General features: G+C 35.9%; 1 protein-coding gene across 4 annotated transcripts in view; it reads left to right on the top strand.

Moving 5' to 3' along the window:
* The window catches only part of OPHN1 (oligophrenin 1), a 599,884-nt gene that overhangs the window by 163,169 nt on the left and 412,851 nt on the right, over positions 1-23,864 (top strand). For all 4 annotated transcript variants that reach the window (XM_059910821.1, XM_059910818.1, XM_059910820.1 and 1 more), the window contains one exon: positions 20,256-20,351. In XM_059910821.1, coding sequence (XP_059766804.1) covers positions 20,256-20,351 — 96 coding nt within the window. The remainder of the gene's footprint in view (positions 1-20,255; positions 20,352-23,864) is intronic.

Genomic DNA, 23,864 nt, shown 5'->3' with positions numbered 1-23,864 from the left:
GTGTAACCAATCTTGATAACTTTCATCTTGCAAAACCAAACTTTATACCCATTACCCAACAACTCATTTCCCCCTCTCCAAGCCCCTGGCAGCTACTATTCTACTTCTTGTTTCTGTGAGTTTGACTACTCTTGATACCTCATATGAGTGAAATCAAATATTGCCTTTTTGTGACTGATTTATTTTACTTAGCATAACGTCCTCAAAGTTCTTCCATGTTGTAGCATGTCAGAATTTCCTTCCTATTTAAGGCTGACCACTATTCCATTGTACATATATGTACTATATTTTCTTTATCCATTAATCTGTTGATGGACACTTTGGTTGCTTCTACCTTTTGGCTATTATGAATAATACTAATATGAGCATGGGTATACAGATATCTCTTTGAGACTCTGCTTGAGTGTATCTCTGTATAGATTTCTTAGTGGTTGCTCTTGGAATTATATTTGTAAATATATATTTCCATATATACATATGTTTGTAAAATATTATGTATATATAACATATTTGTATATATACACTCATACTTTCTCACAGTCTATAGGTGTCCACATTTTACCATTTCTAGTGAAATGTAGAAATCTTCCCACTTTTAGGTCCCTTTCCCTATCCCCATTTACAATATGATAATATGTACTAAATATACATTGAGATCTATAATAGACAGTGTTATAATTTTTGCTTCAACTGTCAAAAATAATTTAGAAAACTTAAGAGGAGAGGTAAATTTACTGTATTTAACCATATTTTTGCCATTACCACTATTCTTTCCTTCTTCATGTTCAAAGATTTCTTCGTTTTGCATTTCCTTTCTGTTTAAAGAACTTCCTCTGCCCATTCTTTTAGTATAGGTCTGGTGACAAAATCTCTTAGTTTTATTTCATCTGCAAACGTCTTGATTTTGCAATGGATATAGACTTCTGGGTTTACAGTTCTTTTCTTTTGTGCTTGCAAAATGTTGTGCCACTTTCTTCTTGCCTTCAATTTCTGAATGAGAAATCTGCTATCGTTAGAGTTTTTTCCCTTATGGGTAAGGCGTCATTTCTCTCTTCCTGCTTTTGAGATTTTTTCTTAGTCTTTTATTTTCAGTGGTTTGGTTATGATATGTCTTGGCATGTATTTTGGGGGGTTTATCTGGTTTGAGGTTCACTTCTTGAATCTGTAGGTTTTTGTTGCCAGATTTTTAAAAATTTCAGCTATTATTTCTTTGAGTACTGTTTCATTGATGTCCTCTTTCTCCTCTATTTTTAGGACTATGATGTCATGAATGTGTGGTCTTTTGTTTTAGTTTCACAGGTCTCTAAGTACCCACCCTTCCCAATTTTTCAAATTGAGTAAATTTTATTGTTCTATTTTCAAGTTCACTGATTCTTCCTTTGTCCTCTCTATTTTGCTGTTGAGCCTACCCACTGAGTTTTTAAAATCTTAGTTATTGTATTTTTCCACTTAATTATTTTTAAAATATCTTCTATTTCTTTATTGGCACTTTATTTCTTTGCTGAGACTTTCTATTTTTTTTTAATTTGTTTCAGACATGTTTGTGATTGTTTATTTTTATGACTGATGGTTTACAGTCATTGTCAGATAATCCTAGCATCTGTATCATCTCTGTGTCTATTGATTGTCTTTTCTCATACAGCTTGAAATCTTCTCTGTTTCTGATATTACAAGTTATTTTCAATTGAATTCTGGACATTTTGGATATTATGAGAATTTGAATCTTATTTAAATCTTATGTTTTAGCACACCATCATGACACCACTCTTCTGGGTGACACACACTACCTCATTACTGCCAGATGGGGGCAGAAGTCCAGTTTTCCTACTCTTCATCTTTTGTGGCCCAGAGATACTATACTCCTTTCTGCTGGGGTGGGGGGATAGATATTCAGGTTCCCACTAGGCCTCCACTAGTACTGTCTTTTCTGGGATGGGCAGGAGTGGCTCAGTACTGCTTCCCATGGGCCTCCATTTACATTATGGGGACGGGATGGCCTTGTTATTACTGGGTGAGTGTGGAAGTCCAGTCTTGGCTCTCCATTAGGTCTCCTCTCACACTACCCTAATGGGGAGGGTGATAGGTACAGTACTGCTGGGTGAGAGTGGATGTCCGGGCACATCTTTAGTCTACAATGATACCACGTGGAGTAGGTGGCTTGTTACATCCCTGCAGGGATGAGAGTCCCACTTGGCCTTCTCTGACATTGCCATGATGATGTGATTGGGGTTGAGGTACTATGTTACAGGCTCTCAATTCAGCCTTTGGTGCTGTGGGGAGGGGGGCATGATTTTTTTTCTGTGGTGTTTCCTGGTATAGACTGGTTATTGTCTAAAGGTTTTCTGTCTTGCTAGGCTGCTTCTTTTCTGGTCCTTGGTCTAGAGAGAGCAGGTTTTTCATGGCCTGTATTTTGCTTGAATCCTTTGGCATTTCCAGATTGCTGGCTTCTTCAGCACCTAGGCTGGGATATATGAAGCCAAAATGTAACCCAGAGAACTCAACCCAGGGTCCTTTGTTGTAGTTGATAGAGTTTTTTTTTTTTACTTTTATTTAATTAATTTTTTTATACAGCAGGTTCTTATTGGTTTTCCATTTTATACATATTAGTGTATATATGTCAATTCCAATCTCTCAATTTATCACACCACCACCACCCCTCCTGCCACTTTCCCCCCTTGGTGTCCATACGTTTGTTCTCTACATCTGTGTCTCTATTTCTGCCCTGCAAACTGGTTCATCTGTACCATTTTTCTAGGTTCCACATATATGCGTTAATATACGATATTTGTTTTTCTCTTTCTGACTTTCTTCACTCTGTATAACAGTCTCAGTTTTCTAATAGAGTTTCTATCAGGGTTTCTTGTTCTATCTTTTTCTCTCTCTCTCTCTCTTTTAATATGTATTTTCCAGCTGTTTTTCTCTCTGTGTTGTACTCTGGGTAATTTCCTCAGATCTGTTTTCTAATTTACTACTAGTAGGTTGCTAGCTTTTCTCTTTCAGTACTTTAAACCTAGTACTATTACTTTTTTCTCTACTTTTCAGAGTCTTATGTTTTTTTCACATATAATATCCATGGTTTTTAACTTTACTTAGCAGGAGGAATAGGGAAAAGTATGTCTACTTTGTCATTCTAGAGACAGAAATCCTTTCCTCTTTTATTTTTTTAGTTCTCTGAAACAACTTGTAAAACATTTAGATTATTTGATTCTTGAAGTCTTGTTAACATTCACCTGTAAAACTGCCTGAATTTTCCGTCTTTGTTACAGGAAAATGGTAAAGGTGCCAGTGGGGTGACTGTAGTTTATACTGAATATTTAACTATTTTAGTGTTTATTTGTCCTATTCAGATTTCCTGGTTTTTGTTGTTGTTGTTGTTGTTAGTTTACATAATGATGATGTTGAATTTTCCTGTCTGTGAAAATGATTTACCTCAATGTTTATTAAAGTGAAGCTTTTTTTGAAAATTATTTTAGAATTTGTAAATGTATTTACCCCACTTTTGTCTGACTTATTCCTAGTTACTTTACATTTTTACTGCGATTGTTTGTCCTGATGTAAATAATTCTGTAAATAATTTTTAAGTGATTGCCCATTTTACTATTTTTGAAAGTATTTGCATAACTTTTTATATAATTATCTTATGCTTTTAAAAGCTCCCCTACATCTGTAGTTATATCCCCCTTTCATTTCTAATCTTGCTTATTTGTATTTTCTTGATCATTCTTGCTAGATGTTTGTATTTTTAGTCTTTTCAAAAACTAGTTTGTAATTTTGTTGGTCCTTCATATCTCTTTTCTTTTTCATTATTTTCTGCTTCTATATGTATTATTCCATTTCTTTTGCATTCTTTTGAAGACTAGTTTCTTTTCCTAGTATTTAAAATGGGATGCCAGTCTTTTCACTTATTTCTAATACATCCATTTAAGGTATAAATCTCTCATAAAAATCAGTTCAGCTGCATACTGCAACTTTTGGTATGTAGTGTTTTTGTCATTCATTGTATTTTGCAATTTTCATTTTTTTATTTTATTTTTTAAAGATTTATTTATTATGTATTTATTTATTTTATTTATTTTTGGCTGCATCAGGTCTTAGTTGCAGCATGTGGGATCTTTGTTGAGGCATGTGGGATCTTTCGTTGCCGCACGTGGGCTCTTCGTTGCGGTGCATGGGCTTCTCTCCAGTTGTGGAGTGTGGGTTTTCTCTTCTCTAATTGTGGCATGAAGGCTCTAGCTGAGGCACGTGAGCTCAGTTGTTGTGGTGTGTCGGCTTAGTTGCCCCATGGCTTGTGGGATCTTAGTTCCCTGACCAGGGATTGAACCCACGTCCCCTGCATTGTAAGGTGGATTCTTTACCACTGGACCACCAGGGAAGTCCCTGTATTTTGCAGTTTTTAAAATGATTTCTTCTTTAATGTATAAATTATTTAGAAGTTTATCTTTCTTATATTGTATCTTTTTGCTATCTTTATTATTGCTTTCTGAATTTGTTACTTTGTGGTCCCAAATTTGCCTGGTAGTTTTGGGATCCTGTTGAGACTTTTCTGTGGTCTCTTATGTGGTCAGTTTTTGTTAATGTTACAAATACATTAAAAAAATAGAATGTTGGGCACAGATATGTATATATATCACACCAAAACAATATATGTATTTATTATTTAGATTTTGCTTGTCTTCGTGTTCAAATCTTTAAATATTCATACAAATAATTTTTCTTTTTGATCTATCAGCACAGTTAAATTCTCACATTATGATCATGAATTTGTCAATTCTTTTAATTCTGTCAAATATCTATATGTATATATATATACACGAGGACATTTTATTAGGTATATATAGATTTTAGACATATATTCTTGGTTCATTATTCCTTTTACTGAGTAAAATCTATTTTTAGCCTTTTTAATGTATTTACTTGCTTTATTTTTGTCTGATTCTATATTGCTATTTAAGCTTTCTTTTGGTTGGTATTTTCCTGGTATATTTATTTTCCATTATACTATTTTCAACCATTTTTAGTGTTTATGTTTAGTTGTACTTCTAATAAACAGGATATAGCCAGACTGTAACAAAAAAATATTTCTATCTCTGTTTCATTACGTGAGTTTACATTTATTGCCCTTTTTATATAGTTAGATTTACTTTTACCATTTTATTTTATTTTTATCCTATTGACCATACTTTTTATTTCCTTTTCTCTGACTCCTGCCTTCAATCTTATTGTATCTTATTTTTTCCCACCAATTCCACTTGTTTCCTTTTAATGGATACGCTTAAATATTTTATGACTAGACAAGGACCTTAGAACACCTTAAATTGAGCTACCGTTTCCCATCTTCTGTTTCACTGATGACTGGTATTTTAGTTTCACTTTACCATTTACTCCCCCCATTAGATACTATTTATAATTATTAGAGTTAATTTTGTTTACAGTTAACATAACATCCTTGAATATTTTCTTGCCCTATTCTCTTTTTTATTGTGATAAAATATGTAAAATAAAATTTACCATTTTGATAATTTTTAGCATACAAGTACATTCATAATGTGGTGCAATCTTTACCACTATTCATTTACAGAACGTTTTCATCATACCTGTTGAAACTCTGTACCCATTAAACAGTAACTCCTCATTGCCTTCTACCTTCAATGACTGGTAGCCTATATTCTATATTCTGTCTTTATGAATTTGCCTATTCTAGATACCTCATATAAGTAGAATCATACAATATTTGTCCTTTGGTTTATTTCACTTAACATTACATTTTCAAGGTTTATCTATTTTGTAGCATGTATCAGAAGTTCATTGTATGTTGTCAGGAATAATTATGTTACTAAAAGTGTTTTTTTCCCTTACATCAGTCAGGTGCAAACGTGGAATAACACCAAGCAGAGTTGTATGAAAGTGAAAGAGATTTATTATCCTCACAGGACCTGGAATAGGGAGGCACTGCCCTCCATGAAGGGGCCATGTGAGAGTAGCTTCAAGTGAATGGGCTCAACCAAGCAGATGGGGAGCTGAGAGAGAGAAGGGAGGAGAGGAGAAGAGAAGAAAAACTTAGAGAAAAGTGGCAAATGACTTTATTAGGTTTAAGGTACAGTACACAAACAAAAGGCATGATGGGATTTCATTGATGTGACTGAACGTTGCTAAGTCACAATCAGGGGAGGGCAAAAAGGGAAACTTGTGGTGGGGACCAGCTTTATAACACTGCGCCACCTTGTTGCATGGTCAGGGGGCTCACGGTTTGTGGGGATGTTGAGGCAGCAGGAAAATATGAAGTTTTAAAAATTTATAATATGCATTCCTTTTTATCCCAGTTTTATTGAGATACAAGTGACATAACACATATAAATTTAAGATGTACATCATAATGATTTGATATATGTATATATTACAAAGTGATTACCACAATAAGCTTTGTTAGCATCCATCACCTCACGTATTTAAAATTTTTTTTTCTTGTGATGAGAAATTTTAGCATCTACTCTCTTAGCAACTTTTGAATATACAGTATGGTATTGTTAACCATATTATGTTGTACATTGCATCTTCCGAACTTAATTATCTTGTAACTGAAAGTTTGTCCTTTTTGACCACCTTCACCCAAATGATAGTTTCTAAATAACTTTTCCAATTAAAAAAAATGTTTAAGACCAATTTAAGCATTTTTCCATCTCAGAATTATTGGCCAATCCTGTATCTTTTTTTTTTTTAACATCTTTATTGGAGTATAATTGCTTTACAATGTTGTGTTAGTTTCTGCTGTATAACAAAGTGGATCAGCTATATGTATACATATATCCCCATATCCCCTCCCTCTTGCATCTCCCTCCCACCCTCCCTATCCTACCCCTCTAGGTGGTCACAAAGTAAATATTTTCTCCCATTCAGTAGGTTGTATATTCGTTTTGCCAAAGGTTTCCTTTTCTGTGCAAAAGCTTTGAAGTTTAATTAGGTCCCATTTGTTTATTATTGCTTTTGTTTCTTTTGCCTTAGGAGACAGATCCAAGAAAATATTGTTGTGATTTATGTCAAAGAGTGTTCTGCCTATGTTCTCTTCTAGGAGTTTTATGGTTTCCATTATTACACTTCTCATTGTTTTACATGAGGCTGGCCAGTTTTCCCAGCACCACTTTTTGAAGAGACTGTCTTTTCTCCATTGTATATTCTTGCCTCCTTTGTTGTAGATTACTTGATCATACGTGTGTGGGTTTATTTCTGGGCTCTCTTTTCTGTTCCATTGATCTATGTGTTTGTGTTTGTGCTAGCAACATGCTGTTTTGATTACTATAGCTTTTCAATATAGTCTGAACTCTTGGAGGTTTATATATCCAGCTTTGTTTTTTTTTTCTCAAGATTGCTGTGTCACTTGGGGTCTTTTATGGTTCCCTATGAATTTTAGGATTATTTGTTGTAGTTCTGTGAAAAATGTCATGAGTATTTTGATAAAGATTGCATTGAATCTGTAGATTGCTTTGGGTAATATGGCCATTTTAACAATATTCATCCAATCCAAAGGTACAGAATATCTTTCCATTTCTTTGTATCATCTTCAATTTCCTTCATCAATGTTTTATAGTTTTCAGAGAATTTGTCTTTCACCTCCTTGGTTAAGTTTATTCCTAGGTATTTTATTCTTTTTGATAAAATTTTAAGTGATATTTTCTTGACTCTCCCTTTCTGATACTGCATTATTAGTATATAGAAATAACAGTTTTCTGTATATTAATCTTGTATCCTGTAACCTTCCTGAATTTACTTATTAGTTCTAATTTTTTTGGAGTGGGCACTTTAGGGTTCTCTATATAAAGTATCATGTCCTCCTCAAATAGTGAGAACTGTAGCTCTTCCCTTCCAATTTGGATACCTTTTATTTTTTTTTCTTCTTTGATTGCAGTGGGTAGGACTTCCAGTTAAGATAATTTTTCTTGATTCGGCCTTTGCTTGGTTACAGTAAACCTTTGTTTTCCAGAGCTCCTTCAAAGTTGGTTTAGACAGATTCTGGTTATTTTTTTTTGTTTTTAATTTTTTTTAATTTATTTATTTTTGGCTGCATTGGGTCTTTGTTGCTGTGCACGGGCTTTCTCTAGTTGCGGCGAGCGGGGGCTACTCTTCGTTGCGGTGTGCAGGCTTCTCTGTCATTGCGGTGGCTTCACTTGTTACGAAGCATGGGCTCTAGGCAGGCGGGCTTCAGTAGTTGTGGTACACAGGCTCAGTAGTTGTGGCTCACGGGCTCTAGAGCGCAGGCTCAGTAGTTATGGTGCACGGACTTAGTTGCTCTGTGGCATGTGGGATCTTCCTGGACCAGGGCTCAAACCCGTGTCCCCTGAATTGGTAGGTGGATTCTTAACCACTGCGCCACCAGGGAAGCCCCTGGTTATTTTTTGTTTGTTTGTTTGTTTTGATGTTCCTGTGGGGAACTAAGAGCTTGGAGCTTCCTAGGTTGCCATTTTACTGACCTCTACCCCTATGTCTTTTACTCCCTTCTTTTGTTATTCCTATTAGGGCCTCTTGTCCTTCTGTCTCTTTTATTTTCTTTTATGTTTTCTCATTGCTTATTTCTCTGTGCTGTTCTGGGGGTGATATCCTCAGATCTGTTTTCCAATTCAGTACCAGTAGGTTGATTGTTATTTTATCTCAGCATGTTAAAATTAATACTTCATTTTATTAACATTGGTTATTGCTGATGAGAAAATGTATGTCTGTTTATTGTCCCTTCTTAGATGATTGGATTTTTTACTTCATCTCTGAATATTGTAAATGTACCTATTAAAATACCTTTTGGATTGCACTGTAATTCTCATTCTCAAAGAAAGGAATCCACTCATTTATTTTGGCTCTCATGTTACTTTCCTAGTATTATTTGTAATTTCTGACTATTAAGTTCTCCTGGGTGGGAGTTGTTTCTTTGAGATTTCCTCATGTACCCTGCTTTGTGGAGGCATCCTTAGGGGGCAGTTTTTCTTTTACTTCCTCTTGAGCTTGCTGGTGCTGGTTCAGGATCAGTTTTGAAGTTAATTTCTTTTAACCTATGTGTGCAGTACAATTTTGAACTTTAATCAACAAAAGCTTGTGGTTCTGGGTCACTGTTGATTTTAGCTCAGTGTGAGACTGACTGTCTGCTATATTCCCTGGAGCATCCTATGTCAGTGGGTTTCATGCAGGAACCTCATTCTAGCTCCCAACTCCACCAGAATGTTCCCCCTGCTTGTTGATAAAATCCCTACTCCTACATGCAGTCACTTCATTTTACTGATGGTAATTATACTTTTAAAGTCATTAGAAACACTGAATTTGTGAATACTGAACCATTGCTCCTTGAGGGAATACAGAGGTTTCTTTAAGCTTCTTGTCACAACATATTCATCAACTGATCAATACATAACCTTGTTTTTTGAGTTCCTTTTTAAAGACATTGAACTCATGACCAATAGTACTATAATGCATGCCTGATCTAAGCTTATCTAATGTATGAAATTCCTCTGTAAGGCACAGCACAACCTTCTTATTTTTACAAACATGAGACAGCACTTAAGCAGTATGCTTAGGGGCAATATTAAACAGCTCAATCACCAACAAAAAGCACAAAAAATATGAAAATCATGACAATAAACAGACCACAAAAAGGACACTTGTTTAAAGTATGAGAGTTGAAACAAGAAAGCAATGTTGATTTTCATGACCTCTGCTGGGAAAATATATGTCAGTGAGTAGGCAAATTCACAGATACAGAATCTGCAAATGATGAGAATCAACTGTATCTAGTTCTCATACCCTTCCACTGGCTACTTGGTCTCAGCTACTGCTCTCTCCTCTGGTTTTGAATTTCCTCTTCTCCTCTTCATTTCTGGTAGCTGAGAGCCCCCCCCCAAAATTTATTTATTTATTTATTTATTTTTGGCTGCGTTGGGTCTTAGTTGCAGCACATGGGATCTTTCATTGCTTTGTGTGGGCTTCTCTCTAGTTGTGGTGCATGGGCTCCCTAGTTGTGATGCGCAGGCTCTAGAGCACGTGGGCTCTGTAGTTGCGGCATGTGGGCTTAGTTGCCCCATGGCATGTGGGATCTTAGTTCCCTGACCAGGGATCGAATGCACGTCCTCTGCATTGGAAGGTGGATTCTTAACCACTGGACCACCAGGGAAGTCCCGAGAGTTTTGCTTGCTTTCTAGGTCTGTTGGATATTTTAAAAGGCACACACACACACACACACACAAAAAAAAACCACTCACTCACTTGTTGCATTTTACTTAACATTTCTGTGTGTTTGGATTAGGAGGAGGGTTTATTGGTTGAATCAATCTGACTTATTGAGTGGGTACTTTAAAAGAGTCAAAGTCATACACTCAAGGCTGAGAGAGCTAGGAGAGACCTTAAAGATTTTCTTGTTGGAGAGTTCTTAAGTTGGACATCACGGCTTCTTGGAACTTGAGATTTTACAGATGTGTATATATACACATTTTTCTGGGAAGAAAATCTGTATATTTTATCATACTCTCAACAAGTCTTTAAAATGCAAGAGCCACTGTTTGTCTAATTCTATTTTAATTTTTATAGGACATTTTCATTAGATGTTTATAGCAGTCTTATTAATAGTAACAATAGCCCAATTTTAAAATAAAAATAGTTGGCATTTATAAGGTGATCTCTAGTTTTTAAAGTATGACCTCTTAATCTCCCCAATAACCCTTTGAGGTAGATGATATTATAATTTTACATATAAACTGAAGGCAATCATAGTAGCTAGTAAGTAGTAAGGATTCTTTTAAATCTAGGCCCAGAGAGGCGAAGTAACTTGCCCATACCCACAAAGCTGATTAGTTCCAGAGCCAAGACTTAGAACTGCAGTCTTAGTGATCTTTCCACTACCTCATTCTGCCTTGGAAAAACACACAGCCCTACCAGGTGTTAATATGAGGATTCATTTAAGCTAATAAATTGTTGAGTGTAAAGGGATGATTATATTAAGGGAACAACTTTTTTTTTAACTGAAAGCAGCAAAAACCATCAAGCCTGGCAATCCCTTGGGCATTCCACTGTTTAATATGCTTAAGAAGTAGAATTGCATCCATCAGGTTTTGAGTCATAATGAAATTTGGCTACTTGAGTTTCATCCCAATTAAAATATGGGTGCAGTCTCTATTTCATTTATTTCTGCTCTGATTTTTTTTCCTTCTACTAACTTTGTGATTTGTTCTATTTTTCTAATTCCTTTAGGTGTAAGCTTAGGTTGTTTATTTGAGATTTTTCTTGTTTCCTGAGGTAAGCTTGTATTGCTATAAACTTCCCTCTTAGACCTGTTTTTTGCTACATCCCATAGATTTTGGATCATTGTATTTTTTGTTTTAATTTATGCATCTATTTTACCACTCCCTGGCTTTGATTGGAATTTTTAGTACATTCATGTTTAATTTAATATTGACAAGGTGGGATTTACATCTACCATTTTGCTATTTATTTTTGGTGTGCCTTGTATCTCACTTATTCTTCTATTCTTCCACTATTGTCTTCTTTTGTGTAAAAAAATTTTTTCTAGTACACGATTTTAGTTAGTTTGTTGTTTATTTTACTATATATTTTCAGCTGTTTACTTATTGGTTGTCCTGGGAAATACAATTGATATCTAACCTTAATAATGTAGGACAGATTAGTACCAATTCTGTAATATATAAAAACTTTTCTCCAATATAGCTATGTTACCTCCCCTTTCTTTTGTGCTAGTATTTTCATACAAATTACACTTTATACATTATAATTTCATCAACATAGTTTTATAACTATTGCTATGCACAGTTTTCTCTTGACTCATACATAAAGAGAAAAGAGTAACAAACAAAATACATTTACTCTATCTTCTATATTTGCATATATTTCTTTTGCTGGTGCCATTCACTTCCTCATGTGCATCAAGTTACTGTTTAGTGTCCTTCGATTTTCACTTGGAAGACTCCCTTTAGTATTTATCATAATGCACTTTTGCTAACAACAGATTCTTTCAGTTTCTGTTTATATGGGAATATCTTAATTTTCTCTTCATTTTTGAAGGTTAATTTTGACAGATATAGAGTATTTTTGATACTTTTTATTCCCCCAGAACTTTGAGTATGTCACTTCACTGTTTTGGGGCCTTCGTGCTTTCTGATGAAAAGTCAGCTGTTAATCTTATTGAGGCTCTCTCTTGTACATAATGAGTCAATTTTTCTTGCTTTTTTTAAGCTTCTCTTTCTTTTTCTTTCAGTAGTTTGTGATGTTTCTAGGTGTGTGTGTTTTTCAGTTTGTCTTCCTTAAAGTGTGTTGAGCTTGTTGGGAGTGCAGATTAATGTTTTTCATCAAATGTGGCAAATGTTATTTCTTTCCCTTTCTTTCTCTCCTCTTCTGGGATTCCCACTATGTGTGTAGCATCACTCTTGTTGGTGTCCCACAGGTCTCTGAGGCTCTGTTGATGTTTCTTCATTCTCTTTTCTTTCTGTTTCGTAGACTGGATTATCTCAATTGACCTGTCTTCAAGTTCACTGACTCTTGTGCCTGCTCAAATTTAGTCTTAAGCCATTGTAGTAAAATTTTTATTTCAGTTATTGTACTTTTTAAAAATATCTTTCTGGGCGTATAATTGCTTTAGAAAAATGTTGTGTTAGCTTCTGCTGTACAACAAAGTGAATCAGCTATATGTATACATATATTCCCATATGCCCTCCCTCTTGCGTCTCCCTCCCACCCTCCCTATCCCACCACTGGAGGTTGTCAGAAAGCATCGAGCTGATCTCCCTGTGCTAAGCAGCAGCTTCCCACTAGCCATCCACTTTACGTTTGGTAGTGTATATATATCAGTGCTACTCTCTCACTTTGTCCCAGCTTCCCCTTCCCCTGCGTGTCCTGAAGTTCGCTCTCTACATCTGCATCTTTATTCCTGCCCCACCACTAGGTTCATCAGTACCGTTTTTTTTAGATTCCATATATGTGCATTAGCATACGGTATTTGTTTTTTCTTTCTGACTTACTTCACTCTGTATGACAGAGTCTAGGTCCATCCACCTCATTACAAATAACTCAATTACTTTCCTTTCTATGGCTGAGTAATATTCCATTGTATATATGTACCACATCTTCTTTATCCATTCATCTGTCGATGGACATTTAGGTTGCTTCCATGTACTGGCTATTGTAAATAGTGCTGCAATGAACATTGTGGTACGTGACTCTTTTTTAATTATGGTATTCTCAGGATATATGCCCAGTAGTGGGATTGCTGGGTCGTATGGTAGTTCTATTTTTAGTTTTTTAAGGAACCTCCATACTGTTTTCCATAGTGGCTGTATCAATTTACATTCCCACCAACAGTGCAAGAGGGTTCCCTTTTCTGCATACCCTCTCCAGCATTTATTGTTTGTAGATTTTTTGATGATGGCCATTCTGACTGGTGTGAGGTGATACCTCATTGTGGTTTTGATTTGCATTTCTTTAATGATTAGTGATGTTGAGCATCTGTTCATGTGTTTGTTGGCAATCTGTATGTCTTCTTTGGAGAAATGTCTCTTTAGTTCTTCCACCCATTTCTGGATTGGGTTGTTTGCTTTTTGATACTGAGCTGCATGAGCTGCTTGTATATTTTGGAGATTAATCCTTTGTCAGTTGCTTCATTTTCAAATATTTTCTCCCATTCTGAGGGTTGTCTTTCCGTCTTGTTTATGGTTTTCTTTGCTGTGCAAAAATTTTAAGTTTCATTAGGCCCCATTTGTTTATTTTTGTTTTTACCTCCATTACTCTAGGAGGTGGATCAAAAAGGGTCTTGCTGTGATTTATGTCATAGAGGGTTCTGCCTATGTTTTCCTCTAAGAGTTTGATAGTGTCTGGCCTTACATTTAGGTCTTTAATCCATTTTGAGTTTATTTTTGTGTATGGTGTTAGCAAGTGTTCTAATTTCATTCTTTTACATGAAGATGTCCAGTTTTCCCAGCACCATTTATTGAAGAGAGTGTTTTTTCTTCATTGTATATTCTTGCCTCCATTGTCAAAGATAAGGTGACCATATGTGTGTGGGTTTATCTCTGGCTTTCTCTCCTCTTCCGTTGACCTATATTTCTGTTTTTGTGGCAGTACCATAATATCTTGATTACTGTAGCTTTGTAGTATAGTCTGAAGACTGGGAGCCTAATTCCTCCAGCTCTGTTTTTCTTTTTCAAGATTGCTTTGGCTATTCAGGATCTTTTGTGTTTCCATATGAATTGTAAAATATTTTGTTCTAGTTCTGTGAAAAATGGCATTGGTAATTTGACAGAGATTGCATTGAATCTGTAGATTGCTTTGGGTAGTATAGTCATTTTCACAATATTGATTCTTCCAATCCAAGAACATGGTATATCTCTCCATTTGTTTGTATCGTGTTTTATTTCTTTCATCAGTGTCTTATAGTTTTCTGCATACATGTTTTTGCCTCCTTAGGTAGGTTTATTCCTAGGTAATTTATTCTTTTTGTTGCAGTGGTAAATGGGAGTGTTTCTTTAATTTATCTTTCTGATTTTTCTTTGTTAGTATATAGGAATGCATATATACTAACAATGTGCATTAATTTTGTATACTGCTACTTTTCCAAATTCATTGATTAGCTCTAGTAGTTTTCTGGTGGCACCTTTAGGATTTTCTATATATAGTATCATGTCATCTGCAAACAGTGACAGTTTTACTTCTTCTTTTCCAATTTTGATTCTTTTATTTCTTTTTCTTCTCTGATTGCTGTGGCTAAGACTTCCAAAACTATGTTGAATAATATTGGCGAGAGTGTGCACCCTTGTCTTGTTCCTTATCTTAGAGGAAATGGTTTCAGTTTTTCACCATTGAGAATGACGTTGGCTGTGGGTTTGTCATATATGGACTTTATTATGTTGAGTTTGGTTCCCTCTGTGCCCAGTTTCTGGAGAGTTTTTTTCACAAATGGGTATTGAATTTTGTTGAAAGCTTTTTCTGCATCTATTGAGATTGTCATGTGGTTTTTATCCTTCAGTTTTGTTAATATGTTATTTCACATTGATTGATTTGCGTATATTGAAGAATCCTTGCATTCTTGGGGGAATCCCCTCTTGCTCATGGTATATGATCCTTTTAAAGTGCTGTTGGATTCTGTTTGTCAGTATTTTGTTGAGGATTTTTGCATCTGTGTTTATCAGTGATATTGTTCTGTAATTTTCTTTTTTCATGACGTCTTTGTCTGGTTTTGGTATTGGGGTGATGGTGGCTTCATAGAATGAGTTTGGGAGTGGTCCTCCATCTCCTGTATTTTGGAAGAGTTTGAGAAGGATGGGTACTAACTCTTCTTTAAATATTTAATAGAATTGAAGCCATCTGGTCCTGCGCTTTTGTTTGTTGGAAGATTTTTAATCACAGTTGCAATTTCAGTGCTTGTGATTGGTCTGTTTGTATTTTCTATTTCTTCCTGATTCAGTCATGGAAAGTTTTGCTCTTCTAAGAATTTGTCCATTTCTTCCAGGTTGTCCATTTTATTGGCACATAGTTGCTTGTAGTAATCTCTCATGATCCTTTGTATTTCTGCAGTGTCAGTTGTTACTTCTCCTTTTTCATTTCTAATTCTGTTGATTTGAGTCTTCTCCCTTTTTTCCCTGATGAGTGCAGCTAATGGTTTATCAATTTTGTTTATCGTCTCAAAGAACCAGCTTTTAGTTTTATTGGTCTTTGCTATTGATTCCTTGTACTTTTTAACTACAGAACTTTGAATTGTTTCTTTTAAAAATATCTCCAACCCGCTATTGTTGTTGTTTATTTGGTGACACATCATTCGCATTCTCTCCTTTAGTTATTAGTCATGGTTTACTTTAATTATTTGAACATATTTAAAATAGCTAATTCAAAATCTTTTTTTTTTTGAAAGTCCAATGTCTGGGCTTCCTCCTGAATGGTTTCTGTTGATAACCCTTTTTTTCTTGAGTATGGGGCAGTATTCTCTGTGTGTCTCATAATTTCTTGTTGGAAAGGGTACATTTAAAATAATATAATGTGACAACTCTGAAAATTAGATCCTGTCTCCCTCCCAGGGTTTGTTATAAGTGACTGTTATTGTTCTTTGTTTTTTGACCTCTTGGACTAAATCTGTATTAAAGTCTACTTTTTGTTGTGTGAAGCCACTGAAGTCTTTGATAGGTTAGCTTAGTGTTCTGCTAATGATTGGGCAGTGATTTTATTAAATAATTTTAACCAGTAAGTCTCCCAGCTTTTGCTGAAAGGCTTTGTGTGTGTTTTAAGGCATGCCTTCAACATTTGGGCAGTAAATTTACAACGCTGCCTTACTGTTCTCTCCCTGCTTGGGCAGGGCCTCAAATTCAGGCAGAAGAGAAAGATTAAGGCCTTTTCAAGTCTTCTGTGGGCAAACACACAACCCAGAGTGTGCATACATTTCTTTGCATGTATGTGTCTTTCTAGATTTCTTGGAATAGTGTTCAGCTTTGCAAAGACCCCTATGGGTATGTCATTCTCTAATTTGTCATTCTTTTTTTTCTTAGCAGGTGTTTTGTTCAGCCACTTTATAAGTCCAATTTGTACATCACCTCAGGTCACCACAATCTTAAACAATTTCAGACGATTGTTTTTGTAAATGCTCCAAAGGCAGCATACTTTACACAGAATGAACTTTGCGTTAAGAGAAGCAAAGACAAACTCTAAGAACGGAGCTTTCTGTACCTGTCAGACTGGACAAATAGTAATCATTCTCTGAGAGTGGGGCCTTGTGAACCTCCAACCCGCTCTGCCCTCTCCAGTGGCTGCTAAACTGTTGGTTTTCATAGATACTGTAGTTGTGAGGCTGTTGGTTTTTAGCGTTATTGCAGAGATTGCAGAGCTGGTGAGAAGGTGATTTGATTAGGATAACGTAATATATCACAAAATTCACTGTTTTTATAGAGATTCACTCTTTTGTCTTGAATATACAGCCCTTAGATTTTTAAGCTTTAATTTAGATAGTACTTGATATATATATATATATGAGAGAAAAAACTTGTATCCAGAATATATAAAGAAATTTTATAGCTCAATAATAAGAAAATAAACAACTCAACCATAGAACAAGCAAAAATTTGAACAGACCCTTTATAAGAAAAGTTATTACAAATGTCCAATAAGTAAATGATAAGATACTCAGCACCATTAGTCATCAGGAAAATGCAAATTAAAACTATAGTGAAATACCACTACACACCCATTAGAATGGCTAAAATTAAAATTAAGAAGTAAATAACCAGATGCTGGAAAGTATGTGGATCAACTGAAATTCTCATACATTGTTGATAAGAATACAAAATGGTACAATGGCTTTGGAAGACAGTTTAACCTTTTCTTACATAGTTTAATATACATTTACCAACTAACCATAAAACGCATTCATTGAGCTCCTAGGGTGCACTCCTTGGGAGAAGTGAAAACATATGTCTCAGAAAGAATTTTACATGAGAGTTTATAGCAGTTTTTATTCATAATAGTGAAAAGCTAGGAACATCAGAAAAGTCCCTGAATAGGTGAATGAATGAATTATGGTATATTTACACAATAGGATACTACTTAGCAACAAAAAGAATGAATTACTGATTCATGAATTACCAAGACATCCTGCAGACTTAAATAAGTTGGAAATAAAAGAGGATATTCCGTATGATTCTGTAGAAAACTATAGTGATAGAAACCAAATTGGGATCTATATAATATGAATTAGTTAACTAATCGATCCCGTTTATATTCTGCCTCATTCCCCGGAAGCTTCAATTGCCTAAAAGGCACTATCCAACTACATTCTAAAATGAGTTAGGAAAAGATGAAGGAAAAACATCATAGAAGACACACGAATAAATAAGAAGGGGATTGAGGGAGAACTGACAAAGATAGCTTGAAAAATTATGAGAGAGTGGCTTTGTGGGCGGGGGTGGGGCAGTATCAGGGAGGATATACGGATGAATTTACATGGTTTGGAGTGGTGCAGCGAATTTTAGGATGATAAGGAAATAAATGTCCCATCCATGATAAGCATTTCTAGGTTATCTGTTGATTCTTTGTAGTCAAGAAGTCGCCCAACACATTTATCTAAAATATATGAGTCTTTCCTGGCATTTCCCTCAGTGCAGAGGCCAAATAAATGAGACCTTCTTTCCATGAAGAGCTGTTAATTTGTGTTTGTATTTTTGTGCATGTGATTTGCTTCATGGTCTCATTTTTTGGGTTTGTTTATAAGGTGAGGATAGTAATACCTACCTTTAGATACTTGGGAAGAGTAAATGAAAAGTGTTTGTGCAAAGTCCTTCATAAACATTTTCAAGCTCTGTGCAGATGTAAGGTAGTGTTTTGAAGTCCAAGAAACCTGGAGAAGAGTGTTGGTGCAAATAATGAGAAAGGGAATGAATATAACTCCTTTCTCACTCCATGCCTTTACTTACAAAATACTATAAATGTTGAAAATCATAATATTTGTGGTTTCTAAAATGTTCATATAATTCTAAATGAGGAGTGATTTATAACTGTACCTTGCTCAGCTCAATTTACGAAATCCTGGTATTTGTGAAAGGATAGTACAATGAATATTATATTTAATTTCCCTGAGTAAAACAGTGCACATGGGAAACTCTGGCCTTGTTTTTTTTTTTTTTTTTTTTTTTTTTTGCTGCTGGCCAAAGAGGCCAGAGAAAAGTTTTCCAGATATGGAGCCAGTTTTGTGTTCTCTTTGCTGATGAAATGTGGAAGGCAGGGTGTGCATGCTCCTCTCACATTTATGTGGCCTGATTTGAAGTGGAAAATGTGATTCTAAAATGTGGAAATTTGAAAAGGAATGGTAACCTGGTCTGCAGTCTCCAATCTCTGTAAAGTATTATTATTATTGTTATTGTTGTTATTATTGCCAATGATGTGTTCAGAGGGTCAAGGATCTAAATACTAAAAATAAGTACTTCTGATAATGGGACATAGGCAAGAAGGTAATAAAATTCTTGGCATGTTTATGTGCTCCAGACAAATGCCTAAGCATGTTTTACTGTGTTTAACCATGATAGCCTAACCATGATAACTTTTCATTGAAAGGACTGTTGTTTGCATTGTCTCCCTTTCTGTTAGGGTGAGAGCAAAAACTTTAAGTAGCTTGTATATCTGATAGATATGAAGGTGGAGGATGATGAAACTAAGGAGTGAAAGAAGAAATAGGAAAAGGGGACCAAAAATTACCACGAAGCTTGATGTTTCCTAGAATATGGTCTTAATGTGTTACTTTAGTTGGTGAGAGCAGTGCTCCTCAAACTCTAAAGAGCATGTGAATACCCTAGGGATTATATAAAAATGCAGTTTCTGATTTTGTAGGTCTGGGGTGTGACCTGGGAATGTGTATTTCTATCAAGCTCCCAGGTGATGACGATACTGCTGGCTTGAGAACCACTCTTGGCATAGCAAGATTGGAGGTTTGGCTGGATATACTGGTGAAAGTCATATTTTAAAAATTTCAATAAGGATAATTTGTCAAAAGGGTAACTAATTGTGATTTAATTTTATATTATCATTAAACTTCTGTGTAATAAAATTCAAAATCATTGACCCAAAATAAAAACATCTGTCTGGCCATACCACCCTCAATTTTTCATCAATTATCTCCTTATTTTAGGTCCCTTAGTGAATACTCTGTGAGCAAGTTAAATTTGTCCCTCTGCCAGACAGTATCTTAACCCAGGCTGCCATCTGGTTAATGTGTAAAATGTCCAGCTGTTACCTATGTTGTCATGGGGAATGCCCTAGAGATGCAGACACACCACTGGACTTCTAGTTCCAGCTCTTCCAGATAGCTCTGGAACCTGGAGCTATTTTTTTCTTTGTACAATGATTGTGGATGTTTGTTTGGTAGAGGTAAGAAAGCATCTAGTCCATTGTCCATAATAGGCACTCAATAAAGCTTAAGGAGACTCTATTAGGAGTACAACTAAGTAGCTTTAGGTCTTACAGGCTTTGGGTAGAACAGGTCATATAGGACAGGGATTGAAGATAAAACATGTACCATGACTTAAACGAAGGACTTCACTAAGTTGCCCTACTTCATCTTTAATATGTGGTTTTAGTTGCTCAAATTTTCTACTGAAGGTCTGGTCTTTGGTTTAACGGTCTTGTAATGCAATTTGCTACCTGCTAGGAGCACTTCCCTTTGTTTTTCTCCTGTCTGCTCTAACAGAGATGAGGAAATCAGACAAAAGGCAGCAGTATTGACCATTTCTCCTGTTTCCCTTCCTTTACAGATTACTCCTCTGCTGTTCAGAAATTTTCCCAAACGTTGCAGTCCTTTCAGTTTGATTTCATTGGAGACACTCTGACTGATGACGAGATTAACATTGGTAAGTCTTCAGCTACATATGGCCATGTGCCTCTCATAGCAGGTCTGAATAAAAGCAGCCTCCTTGGTCTGTGGGTATAGAAAACTTGGGCATCTTTATTCCCTGTTGTCCCCTGTTGTGCCAAGCTCCTGGGGGGCTGCTTAAGAAACATAAAGAAACATTCCCTCATAATCCCATTTCCTCTTCACACAAAAGCAATCAAAAGATATCCCTTAAACCTCCATTGAGGTCTTTGACTCAGTCTGCAGGGGAATTTTTCTTTAAAGAATCTAACACACGAAAATAGATGTTTTGTGAAGGATAAAGAGTGATTTTGTTTTGTTTTTTTTCGCAAAATAATTCAGAGTAAGGTTCTTCTAAGGAACAAATTCCCCGAAAAAGTTTAAAATTAGCATTTATATATGTACAGCTTTTAAGGCAACAGGAGATTTGGCATCTCTCTTGGGAGCTGGATTTAATAACTCGCTTTGTGAGCTGCATGATGTTGGACAAGATATTTCCTCTCTCTGAGCCTTAGTCTTGTCCTCTGTAAAATGTGGTTAATATTTATCTCTCACGGATGTTACAATTAGGAGATTGAACAGTGGAAGTAAGAACTTTGTGTTTGTTATGAAGTTAATTATGGCCCTTGGGCCAATCTTCTCTGCCACATTTTTTTGTAAATAAAGTTTTGTTGGAACACAGACTTAACTGCAACACAGTTAAATATTGTCTGTGGGTGATTTTGTAGTACAACGGCAGCATTGAGTAGTAGTGGCAGAGACTGCATGACTTTCAAAGCCTCAAATATTTGCCCTCTGGCCATTGAAAAAAAAAGTTTGGTAACCACTGAGTTAATTGTCGTGGTCCGAACGCGGGTTGGAAAAGAATTTCCAGACACAAGGCAGAATGTAAAGAAGGTAGAATTTATTAGAGGGAAAGGTCGCTGCCAGAACGGCAGGCCGACTTCCTAGTAGTCTGGGAGAGTCGAGCCGGAACATGTGCTATTGATCAGTTTTTATAGCCAGAAAACAAAGGAATGGTCCGAGGTGAAAATTTCATTTACTTATTGGTCGAGGCACATATACCTTCCTTCTATAGGGTGGGAGTGGGGCAGGGCATGTGCCTTTCCTTATTTGGGACAGGTCCAGTTGCCCAGGTGGGCGTCGCCCAGGTGGGCTCAGGAATTTTGTAACCATCGTGACATGGTGGGGAGGGAGATTGAGTCAGGTAGGGGGTGTAACGCTGAAACTTTTTCAGGCAGGGTTGTCCTTTGTCCTTGAAGCACCATTGTCCTTGGAGCACCACATTAAAGAGTTAGTGTAAAGCATTTGCTAGATGAGAGCACAGAAGTAGTGTGAACGATCTAATTAATGTCACCAAAGCAATTATATTTATGAGCCCAAGAACTAAAATATATTATTATTATATTAAATGCTCTTTGCAGTAAGTATGAATAATATATAAAAGTATAAAGATACCTGTAATAATAAGATATTTCAGCACAGAAGCAATGTATTGGATATATTAGCATATTGTCTTTTAACTCTCTTTTGTACATGTATCTGTTTTGTGTATGTGTAATTTAGTTCCTACTAAATACATAATTTTATCTAATTTTAACCTAACATTTCATCAAGTATTTTTTCATGTCATTTAAAAATTTTCATAAGCTTCATTGGATGGGGAAAGGACATTGTTTTGTTCATTACTATTTCCCTAGCATGTAGAGGAGTACCTAGCATATAGTAGGTGCTCAATACATGTTTGTTGAATGAATGAGTAATGGATGCATTTGAGTTTCATTATTATAGGAACTATGCTTTATATACTCTTCAACTGTTGTTAGAAACTTAGCTTATTTCTGATTTTTCATGATTATAAATAATACTGCAATGAGTATTTTTATGAGGTTGATGACTAATGTTTTAGATAAATGTGGCAGTGTAACTAGTGAGGCAGACGTTTGCATTTGGATTATTTCTTTATTCACTCCACTTCATTCTACTTCTGCAAATCTATCTTGGTCTAAGGGCATGGCTTATTTAAAAGTTAATATTGTGAGAGTCAGATAGTCCAAGTTTGAACACTAGCTTTGCAACTTATTAGCTGTGTAACCTTGGCAAGTGACTTCACCTCTCTGAGTGTTACATTTCTCATCTGTAATATGGGGATGAGGTGATCAATGCCACGTGTGCACAGTGCCTAAATAAATGTTAGCTATTTAATCATTATTGTTAATATAAGGTTTGGTTACTTTGTACCTTGCAATGGACTGAATGTTTTTGTGTCTTCCACAAATTCATATGTTGAAATTCTAACCTCCAATGTGACGGTATTAGGAGGTGGGGCCTTTGGGAGGTAATTAGGTCATGAAAGTGGAGCCCTCATGGATGGGATTAGTACCCTTATAAAAGAGACTCCAGAAAGCTCTCTCACCCTCTTTCCATCATGTGAGGATACAATGAGAAGTTGGCAGTCTGAAACCTGGAAGAGAGCTCTCAGGAGAACCTGACCTTGATCTCAGACTTCTAGCCTCCAGAACTGTGCAAAATTAATTTCTGTTGTTTATAAGCCACACAGTCTATGGTATTTTGCTATAGCGTCCTGAACTCAGTTAAACACGAATTGGTACTGAGAAGTCCGGGGTGCTGCTATAACAAATACCTAAAAATGTGGAAGTGGCTTTGGAACTGGGTAATGGGCAGAGGCTGAAATAATTTTGAGGTGCATGACAGAGAAAGCCTAGATTGCTGTGAGTGGAATTTTAAAGGTGATTCTGGCGAGAGCTCTGAAAGAAGAAAGAGTGGTAGAGAAAGCTTCAGTCTTCTTGGAGAATACCTAAGTAATCATGGACAGAATATTGGTAGAAATATAGATGGTAGAGTCCATTTTGAGGAGGTCTCAGACAGAGATGAGGAACATGTTATGGGACAATGGAGAAAGGTGATCCTTGTTATAGAGAGGCAAATAATTAGACTGCATTGTTTGTGTTCTGGTGTTTTTTGGAAGGTGAAACTTGCAAGCAATGAAATTGGATATTTGGCTGACGTGGTTTCTAAGCAAGTGTTAAAGGAGTGACTTGGTTTACCCTGACTGCTTATACTAAAATGTCAGAGGAGAGAAATGAAGAGAAGGTGAAATTTTTAAGCAAAAAGGAACCAGAACTTAAAGATTCATCCATATTACAAAAAATGAGAAAGTGTATTTGGAAGAAAACGCTAAAGGTATGGTAGACGTACCATTTGATAAGGAGATTAATGCGGGTGTGAACCATGGATTTAATCAACCATCTCAACAAAAGCTAGGAATAGAGATGGGATTATACCAGCAGAAACACTGCCAGCTAGGACTAAAGGAAACAGAGAAAACAAGACAAAATGAAGGAAAACTTATTAGATCCTATAGGACCAGACCATAGAGCAATGTGAACCTGCACTATTTTTCTTCAAAACAAGGGAAGAAGGACCCTGAAGGTGATTCAGAGATCATCAGGGCTGCCACTCCCACCCCAGGCGTAGGGGTGGGGCCGCT

The sequence above is a fragment of the Balaenoptera ricei genome, chromosome X (assembly GCF_028023285.1).
Source record: "Balaenoptera ricei isolate mBalRic1 chromosome X, mBalRic1.hap2, whole genome shotgun sequence".
NCBI lineage: Eukaryota > Metazoa > Chordata > Mammalia > Artiodactyla > Balaenopteridae > Balaenoptera > Balaenoptera ricei.
The sequence above is the reverse complement of the archived record's forward strand: the minus strand, read 5'-3'. Positions and strand labels throughout refer to the sequence as shown.